The sequence below is a fragment of the Arachis hypogaea genome, chromosome 14 (genome assembly GCF_003086295.3).
Source record: "Arachis hypogaea cultivar Tifrunner chromosome 14, arahy.Tifrunner.gnm2.J5K5, whole genome shotgun sequence".
In the NCBI taxonomy this organism is placed as follows: Eukaryota; Viridiplantae; Streptophyta; class Magnoliopsida; order Fabales; family Fabaceae; genus Arachis; species Arachis hypogaea.
In genome coordinates this window covers 81,893,580-81,904,369 of record NC_092049.1, presented here as the reverse complement: position 1 = coordinate 81,904,369, position 10,790 = coordinate 81,893,580, and the positions used below count along the sequence as shown (strand labels likewise).

The 10,790-nt window shown below is 31.3% G+C and overlaps 1 protein-coding gene across 1 annotated transcript; it reads left to right on the top strand.

The window, feature by feature from the left end:
* The first annotated feature begins 562 nt into the window (after nucleotides 1-562).
* On the top strand, nucleotides 563-5,655 carry LOC112742677 (putative respiratory burst oxidase homolog protein H). The gene is made up of 14 exons (XM_025791913.3): nucleotides 563-1,063; nucleotides 1,142-1,307; nucleotides 1,545-1,593; nucleotides 1,694-1,807; nucleotides 1,905-2,717; nucleotides 2,957-3,052; nucleotides 3,136-3,251; nucleotides 3,334-3,436; nucleotides 3,595-3,686; nucleotides 3,989-4,148; nucleotides 4,273-4,413; nucleotides 4,804-4,932; nucleotides 5,119-5,197; nucleotides 5,417-5,655. The coding sequence occupies exons 1-14, from the start codon at nucleotides 655-657 to the stop codon at nucleotides 5,524-5,526; spliced, it is 2,577 nt and encodes an 858-aa protein (XP_025647698.1). The 5' UTR covers nucleotides 563-654; the 3' UTR covers nucleotides 5,527-5,655.
* The last annotated feature ends 5,135 nt before the right edge of the window (nucleotides 5,656-10,790 follow it).

Sequence of the window (10,790 nt, the reverse complement as noted above, 5' to 3'; positions counted from 1 at the left end):
ACAAAAGTTGTTGCTAGTGAAGGAATACGACAAGAAACAATACAATATGCCAATATGGTGCCTAGAAATAGTTATCCTTTCAATGCTTATTCATTATTGCAAACAGCAACACATTTAAACTGAGAATAAACACAGTAGGGTCCTTTTTATTTAGAGTAAATACTCCTTTTATTGCAAAAAAATTATAATTTTGACAAAATAAATCTTGATATTTATTATATTTTTTATAAAATAAACTTTTAAATATTTGTTCTTTTTAATAAAATAGTCTAATTTTTTAAAATAATAGATTAATAATTAGGCCATTTTATCAAACCAAGTCAATATTTGAGATACCATTTTATCAAAAACAAATATGGAGATCCATTTTATCAAAACAAAATCTTTTTATTTATTAGTTGGTTTGATATGCTTCGTTGGTTCGTTAATGACATATAGTTAGTTGTTAAACCTGTTTGCCATAATTAGCAACATATAATGATATAATAATATCCTTTTTGTTTTTCAACGATTTCATATTTTCATCTTTCTCTATAAGACTATAATACCCTTCTCCCTCATGATTTCCAATTAGCATCTATGTCGCCCTTAACTCTTTCGCGCATTCCGTGATTCTACAACTTTAATAATTTCGGTTTAAAATTTGTAATACTAATGTCACTACCAGAAGGAGGGAAAGATGAATCAAAATGGATTCTTGAGAGCATTGAGGTTGTTGATCCAATGGCGGATGTGCCATTAGAAGATCACGATGATAATAAAAAAAGTAACGTAAATGGAAGCCCAGAAAGCATGGTGGTGAAGTTTCCCAATGAGGCTTCATTGAGCAATAATGGTGACAATATAAGGCATAGGAATAATAATAATAATAATAATGGTGGTGGTGGGAGTGTCAAGATGGAGAGGGTTCAATCAGGTGCAGCTAGAGGGCTTAAGGGTTTACGGTTCCTTGATAGATCAGTAACAGGAAAGGAAAATGATGCATGGAAGTCTATTGGGAAGCGCTTTAATCAGAATGCTGTTGATGGGAAGATCTCTAAAGACAAATTCGGAACATGCATTGGTAATGTTAATATTAATTACTGTCTATGATCTTCTTCTTCCTCTTCACATATGTTAATACCAAATTTGCGTTGCATAGGTATGGGGGCAGAATCAAAGGAGTTTGCAGGGGAGTTGTACGAGGCACTGGCGCGGCGAAGGAACATTTGTGCAGAAAATGGTGTTACTCTGGATGAACTCAGAGTATTCTGGGAGGACATGACTAATAAAGATCTTGAAGCAAGACTTCAAGTGTTCTTTGACATGTAAGTTTAATTTCACTCATCTATCTCTCTATCTATCAATTTAGGCATGTTACACTCCTAAGGTTTTGTTTGATTTATTTTTTAGTTGATAAACCATAGCTTCCACAAAATTGGAAAGCAGCTTTTTTTTTCTTTTCAAGTTGAAATGTAACTTAATTTGATTTTGTCAAAAAGTTATGTTAAAAAATGAGACATTTATGGAATGACATGAAAGAAATTATTGTTACTTTTTTTTAGGTGTGACAAGAATGGGGATGGTAGGCTATCAGAAGAAGAGGTTAGAGAGGTGAGCACCAATAAGAGCAACTGAATTCTTGTTTTTCTTCTTTCTTATTCTTCCATTGTGTTAAACCGAATAATTCGAAGTACTATTTTCTGTGTAAAAGGTTATATTATTGAGCGCGGCCGCAAATAAACTAGGAAATCTCAAACAACATGCTTCTACTTATGCAGCTTTGATCATGGAAGAGCTTGACCCTGATCAAAACGGATATATAGAGGTTAGAAAAAAATAACAATAATTTTGAAAAATTTATGATTACAATTTTAGATAAAGAATAATACTTAGCATCCTCCTAAGTTTCTTTGTTTGAACAGATGTGGCAGCTAGAAACTCTGCTAAGAGAAATGGCCAGTGCTGAAGAAGGCACAAGTGTGAAATGTAATACTAAAAATCAAGAATTGACTAAAGCTATGATTCCAAGCATGTATAGAACTCCTCTTAGAAAGTTCTTCAATAAAACAAGAGAATTCGTACTAGACAAATGGAAAAAGATATGGGTTATCTCACTTTGGATAGCAATAAACATTGCTCTTTACAGTTGGAAGTTTATGCAGTACAGAGACACAAGAGAATTCAAAATCATGGGATACTGTCTCTGCTCTGCAAAGGGTGCTGCTGAGACTCTGAAGTTCAACATGGCTCTCATTGTTCTTACAATGTGCAGAAACACTCTTACTAGGCTAAGAGGAACATTTCTTAACCGAATCATCCCTTTTGATGATAACATAAACTTCCATAAGATGATCGCTGTCGGGGTAGTCATTGGGACTGTGGTTCATGTAGGGATGCATGTCACTTGTGATTTTCCAAGAATACAATCTTGTCCGAAAAGGAAGTTTATGTCGATTCTTGGGCCTAATTTCAACTATAAGCAGCCTACCTACCTAGAAATTGTTCTTAGTATTCCTGGCACAACAGGAATTGCTATGGTTTTGATCATGGCATTTGTTTTCACTCTAGCAACACATTATTTCAGAAGAAGTATTGTGAAGTTACCTTCTCCTCTGCATCGTTTGGCCGGTTTCAACGCATTCTGGTACGCGCATCATTTGCTTATCGGTGTTTATGTGCTTCTGCTCATACATGGTTACTATCTTTTCCTCACCAAAGATTGGCGCAAGAAAACTGTATGTCTGGCTCCAACATTCTTACATTCAATATTTTTATTATATGTTCAATTTTCCTAAAACTTTCTCTAAATGTAAACTTGCAATTTGTCATGAGTTTGTATTTAATTTATTGCCTAATGCTTGAAACATATCTCATTCAGATTATTCTCCTCTGTAACATGGCATTTTGATGGTTCAAAATTTGGAAAAAAAATTATCAAATCAATTGAAACTGACCTACCTTTTTATCATTGCAGACTTGGATGTACCTTGTTGTTCCCCTAATTCTCTATTCTACTGAGAGACTGCATCCATTTGTTAACCGTGAAGATCATCGCGTTAGCGTGATTAAGGTCTATGTTAGCAACTTTTTCTCTCTAGTTTTCCATCGTGAAGCAAGACACTAACATTATTAATAGTTGGGAATAATTTTCAGGCAATATTATACACAGGAAATGTTCTAGCACTGTACATGACTAAACCTGCAGGATTCAAGTATAAAAGTGGAATGTACCTTTTTATCAAATGCAAAGATATATCCAAGTTTGAATGGTAATTACTATCAGAATAGTTGCTTTCGGTTAAAATATCACTTGAATTAGAAAAAAAATGAGCATTCTTTTCTTTGTTACAGGCATCCTTTCTCCATCACCTCTGCGCCCGGAGATGATTACCTGAGTGTCCATATTAGAACCCTCGGAGACTGGACGACCGAGCTTAGAAAACGATTCGAGCAGGTAAATTCATTTAATTGAAGATCAACAGAAATGAATTCAATTTTGATAAACTGTTAGTGTAAGAATATCTTATACATGCATTCAATCGTTAAAACTAGTCTCCAGTGGAATGTAAAACTTTGTTGAGCATGTAGTTTGATCCAGTTTTTGGAATACAGGTTTGTGGACCTCAGAATGTAGAAACAAGACCAGGAGCACTTCAGAGAATGCAAACAAGGGTAACTTCAGGCAAAGACCCTTCACAAGCAGGGTGAATAATACAAAACTCTATCTAGCACCTTAAGGTGCCTTTGGTTTGCATTTTTATTTTTTATTTTATTTCCAATGTTTTCTGTTTTTTGAATTTTTGTGAAAAAAAAAAAATAATGAAATCCTATTTTCTATTTTTACTTTCTCTTTTTACGTTTTTCTTCTCAAAATCCAGAGAACAAAAAATATTAAAAATAAAAACAGAAAATAAAAATACAAACCAAATGGACTCTAACATTTTCAACAATGAAATATAATATTCTCATTTGTTTTTCCTTTTTTTCTTTCTGTTTCTTGAAATAGTTATCCAAAGATACTCATTAAAGGACCATATGGAGCCCCAGCACAAAACTATAAGAACTATGATGTTCTCTTGCTAATAGGTCTTGGAATTGGTGCCACACCAATGATCAGTATTCTCAAAGATATCTTGAGCCACATGAAGGGAGAAAACCTTGAACAGGTAATATAAGTCACACAAGTTACAAATTGAAAATTAAAATACAAACCTAACAGGTCCTTACTTTTCTTTGTTTGGGAAAATAACTATATCTTAACGGTGACCATTATTGGTGTTTATACCGTAGGGAAGCACCCATGGTAATAATCCCGTAGAGGAAGGAAAGAAATGTCCTAATAGAGCATATTTCTATTGGGTAACAAGAGAGCAAGCTTCATTTGAATGGTTTAAAGGTGTCATGGATGATGTTGCAGAATATGATCAAGATGTGAGATTCACAACTAAACTTTTTATTTAGTTATTTTTCTTTATCTAGAAAATTTTGTTATGTTTATCTTTCCCATATTATTGTTGCTTCTCTATGCACTCAGAACTGCACAGAGAAATATTAGGAGCCGATATTTTTTATCAATATTAGTTAATATTTCAATTAATACTTTATTTTTATACTATAAGAATTTAAAATTTGGTATTTAGAATTTAAAATTTAGTTTTTAGTATTTAGAGTTGGCAAAATATTGCTAATGTAACATTCCTCCCGTTTACACATATTTAAAACTAACTTAGCACATTATTCTAAGTAAAATGAATTCGTTTAACCTTTTTCTTATACATAATTTCATACATAGTAAACTATTCTCATGTCTAAATGATTCAGGGTATTATCGAAATGCACAACTACTTAACTAGTGTCTATGCCGAAGGTGATGCTAGATCTGCACTTATTGGCATGATTCAGAAGCTACAACATGCTAAAAATGGACTTGACGTGGTTTCAGAAAGCCGGGTAAAATTGGTTTAGCATACATTTAAGGGATGCATAATTCGCAAAATATTTTTAATTTCTGAAAATGGTATTTTGAGATAAATTCGTAAATATATTTTGTGAACTGCACACTTTTCATAAACCTTTTTTCGCATTATTATGCTTTACATTCGACTAATAAATTTATCATGTTACTATATATGTCAGATACGGACTCATTTTGCAAGACCCAACTGGAAAAAAGTCTTTACCGATTTAACGAGTCAACATGAAAATAGTAGAATAGGTACGAAAGTTACTCAGGATTTGGAAAGCAGGTGTTTCAGTTATTTTAACCGTTGATTTAAATTAATATATATTATATATATTTTTTATAATTCAGATCAACGATTAAAACAACTAGAACACCGGTGTTCTCAGTACACTTGAAACTCTTCCGATAAATTAATATACTTTTGCAATGATAGAAATGAAAAATATGTATGCTGTTTCCATATTGATGCAGGTGTATTTTACTGTGGAAGTCCTAGTCTTACACCAACATTGAGGAACCTTTGTAAAGAGTTTAGCCTAAACTCATCCACGCGCTTCGCTTTTCACAAGGAAAATTTCTAAAGGACCCACCCATTTCACAAAAAAAAGGGTGAAAGAAACAGAAAAAATGCAATAGAATGTAATTATTTTAGTTACCATACTGTAAGAGAATTTGGATATAAATTTCTTGAACGTAGTTTGATTTTTTTAGTTGTTGTATGTTGTAGATCATCTTTCCTTTCTTCTTCTCTTCATTTTGCAAAAGCTTTTATAAGTTCAAAACTAGGTGGAATCATCTATGAGAATCTATAATTAAAAGAAAATAATAAGAGGCAAAGCTTGAAGCTACTGTAGAAAGCATGCCCAAGGAACAGACCAGAAGACCGTTTGGGTGGGATGGCTACAATCATTTTTGACAAACTAGGATAGCCTGTTCCGATGATAGGATAATGTTTTCTAGATATTTTTCAATTGGATTTGGATCCTCTTTGAATTTTATTTTAGAGAGTAAAGTGTGATCTCTCACCATTGATTTCATAGGTGGGACCAATAATAAATATGAAAGAGAAACTATTCAAGGGTGGAAGATCACACTTTACTCTCTAAAGTGAAATTCAAACTTTAGAGAATCCAAATTCTTTTTAATTCCCCCAAATGTTGATGGCAGCTATTGTACTATACATAAGCCAATTTTCTGCATAAATTAAAGAAACCGAAGTTTTCACCTTTTTTTATCTTAATATTTGATTGCGGCGTGATACACCCTACTATTGAGCTGAACGGAGTTTTATAGTTATTTGGGACATCCTAATTTGCAGTAATAATAATATAGAGGGTAATTGCTGATAATATGCAGGAGGCGTATTGTGTGCATGCTTGATATATGTTGTTCCTCTGCAGATACGCGAAGCGGTCATTCTTTTCTGTTAAAGTATAATTAGGAGTAATAATTAGGATTAGTTAGTATCATCTACATTTAGCATATTTGTGAATTTATTGTAGAATTTTGTATTTTTATTGCTTTAATTCTTCTAACACTTATATATATCTTTGTACATTGTATCTTTGACAACAATCTGAATAATACACTCTTTAAATTACTCTCATATTTCTAACTAGTGTAAAACCCGTGCTACGCGCGGATCAAATATTGATTTATTGTAAAAATTTGTTAAATATGTCTATTTATACTAATAATTATTATTTTTAATTTGAAAAACTAATGTTGTTAAAAATTTATTGTACAATGTATAAGATTGTTACATCATCTCTTTTTCAAAAGCCAAATAATCTTGTCGATATAAATAAATTTCACTTAAATGTAAAAACTATTATGTTTATTTGTTTAAATATAGTTACACAAACAACAAATACTAATCAAGTGACATTTAGTTATAATAATTAGACCCCTAGTGTATAGTTAATCACAGATCGTGTATTTAATCTATTTATTATAATTTGTTTACAAAATTATATGTATATTTAATCTGTGAATAATTTTTTAATATCAATATTCTTTTAAGTATTTTTCCAACAAAAAAATTCTGCCAATCATTTTCATTGGCCCTAATTAAAAATGCATTCAACAAAGATAAAAATAACTACTCTAATAAAGAAGAATTATGAGCAAAAATAATAACAAACAATTAAAGAGATGTAATATTAAGAGTTTATTTCTCCATAAAAAACCATCACATCCACACATGAAGTTTGTCACTTATTTGAGTAAAAATAATTACAGAACCAAAATATTAAATAGGAATATACAATTATATGTACAGTCTTGGTATTATCTACATTTTGTGACAAATTTTTGCACGTTATTTCATTGGAAACCTCTTACTACTCTGCTTGGCAATATGATTTGAAAAATCACATTTGAAGCATCCATAACCTGAAGTCATAAATTATGGCATTAAGATTGCAAAAGAGAAGCTATAGTTGTAGAACACTGCTGTAATGCTACCACAAAACAGAACTATATAAAACATATTCTTACATGTCGTGACATGTTTATCAGTTACCTTTACCCTTCTAGTTTCTCCTATATTGCGACCACAATTTTTTCACACTTTGACTCAAAATCCACATATATTCTCTGATAAAAAATCAAGCATTATCCATCTATTATAGGGGCAATAAAAGTAAAAGGATTAAGGGTAATAGTGTTCTATTCATCCCAAATTGCGTTTTTTAAGTATATATAGTTGATAATGAAAATTTAAATGTATAATTGAAAAATCCTACAACTCGAGACATCTAAGAGGGAAATTAAAATCAAACTAAGGATGACTCATTAAGAGAAGAAAATAGGTAAACAAATTGATCTTCTTTTTTTTTTTGAAGAGTTAAGAGGCAAGATCCCTTTATATAACAACCTTTGGATCTGAAATTTTGAATGTACCAAATCAAAATGAAATTTTATTTGACAGTCTATATATTTGTCTTCCAAATTCACATACGCAAGAATGATTATAATTTACATATATAATTAAATAAGAATGGTCATAACTCATAGCCATAAGTAGCATGGAAGAATGGTCATAATTTACATATATAGTTAAATAAGATTCATCTCTGGAACTTAAATAAAAGTAATTTGGTTTTCAATTTTCATGTTTACAAAAATGGTTGATTAGTATTCAATTTTGATACCTTTAATTCACGCAATGCATCAAATATTTGAATTGTGATGAGATAATTTGACCAACAGATGAATCTTGGCTTACTTCCATATCGTCACAAAATTAGGAACTTTGAGAATAACTCAAAATTTTGATAACCTTATGTTATATTGCACTAGGTTGTTATTAATTAGAATAATTAGTAAGCTAACCTTTTTCCTTCAAAGGAACCATGGAGACAACCCCAATGAAAAAAGATTGCCTTTAACCTATTTTTTCTAAAATTAAACACATAAAAGCATAGAATTAGTCTCAATCTCAAGACATTATTCTTACCAAAGTAGTTCCGATACAAATCATCTATATTTACTGGAACTTTCTCATAGTGCGGTAGCCAAAGAGTTCTTTTTGCCAAGAAAATTATCTTTATATCAGTCAACAAAAACTTCATAACAGTCACATTTGCAGATGCTACAAAGAATCACGCCATGGGAATGAGAAGGGACACTTATACATTCTCTTGATTTCATTAGTAACCAACGGACACAATGCTGGAGTCAACTACTGAGTCACAATTGAGGAACACGCTCCAATTCTCCAATTCTACTGGGATTTGTGAACTAAGAATTGAACTAAGAAAGAAACAAAATATGGGCAAAAGAGATATTTAAACCATAGATTTGAAATTAAAAAATTTTTTGGTTGAAACTTACCGCTCAATGAATGTTATCTGAACATTTTTTGATATTAAAATTGGACACTTATCATATATTTAAACTGAACACTTATTGATCAATTAGCCTATGCACTTGTCAAATACATCTTTGAAGATGAGATTGCACCCAACAACAAAATCTGTAAACAACAACAAACACACTAAACTACTTGCTCAAACAAAGATAAATGCCTTCTCCAAATCATCATGAAGTTCCCATAACCCTATCATGTATAAATCTAAAAAAAGAAGCTATAAAATCAAAATTTCAGATTGAACAACAGTAACGTGTATGAGTTTTCTTTAGTCAAACTTTTCAATAATAATTTTAAAATTACACACAGATAGAACAAAGCATGGAATGCTTATTAAAGCAAAGCATTAAAGGACCTTAAGAAACACCAATATTATTGCTTATTGGAATGCTTTATGATAACTTTGCAAAAACTTATTAATAGCTGATTCTTTGAAAACACCAATATGTAATTAATTCATTGCATATGCATACATGTATAAAGAAAAAAAGAACTACTTAATTAGAGATTTTTTTTAATTCTTTTAAATTAAGATTCAGCTATAAACTGAAGTGGTGCAGTGTAGAGGAAATAAAAAAAGAAATACCTTAAGGTAAGTGTCTCTCTTAGATGTTTTCTTTTGAGAGTACGGGAGTACCACGTTGTGATTCTCACTTTGAAGAGTAAATTGTAATGCAATTATCTTTAGGATACATCTAATTTTAAATGGAGATGATAATGAAATTAATCTAACCCTTTCAACATTCATAGATCAGAAAACTTGAATAGTACATCTTTAAAAATAATCTTGCAATCTACCTTGAATAGTACCTCTTTAAAAATAATCTTGCCATCTGTCGCCATTCCTTTCGATACATCACCAATATGTTCTGGATAAGGAAATAGAGGAACTTAAAAAATGCTAGATCTTTCAAAGAAACAATTTTCACAAATTGAATATGCAACATCTGACTATTTGCAACCTATATAATTGTAGAATGATAAAAATGAAATTTCTAATGTATCAATGTTCAAAGAATTGAAAAAGAAGCTCACACTTTGTTGATTTAAAAAAATAATGAACTTACCACAAAAGTAATTTCTTCAACAAACAAAGGTTCAATGCCAAATAACGTCTTTTTTCCAATGTTCTCTCCACTAATAGGATTTTCTTTACTGAAATTACTGTCCTCACTCCATCCAGTACACTTTTCCTATTCTATTTATGAAAAGCACAAAGTGAATTTGAAAACAAATTTAAAGAAATAAAAAAAGCAAGAAAATTTAAAAATAAAAATAGAATCATACACACATGATATCCTTTCAGATCAAACCCTTTTTCTGAGAATCATTCACATATGATATCCTTTCAAGAAATGTGTTCTTGTATTTCAAATCTATGAAACCCAATCTTTTGATGAAGTTTAATGGTCAAAGAAACACTTCATAAGTTTTATTTGTTTTCTAACCTTTAAAAAGTAAATTACCTCTGCAACACTCTGCGTTCTCTTCACTGGTATGGTCAACTTGCCGCTAGCTGCTCCTTCTTGAATGACGGGAGCAACACAACTCACAACTCATCCCTGCTACTGTTCTTCATCTCCGCTGCATCAACAACCATTGTCACCTCTGACTTGTTGTTTTTCATCTCCGCTGATCAATGAAAACCACTCCGGAGCGCTATCTTTTCTTTCTTTTTTTTGCCAAACGCTCTTCCAACTGTAATGAAAAAGGATTCTCATACTTCATGCTAGAAAATAATGAAATTTCGCACATAAATAAAATCAAGTGAAAAGACAATAGATGTTAGACATAACAAAATAGACATTAAGAACTAACCTTAGAAACTTGAGTTGTAAATTTTGCATCTTGTGAGCATCCTGTGCTAAGCACTTGCTTCCCATAAAATAACCTTGTATTCACCTAGCTGTAAGTTGTAAACAAATTACAACAGAAGAGTCTCAGTTCTTAATTGATTTGGAATTAGCACGA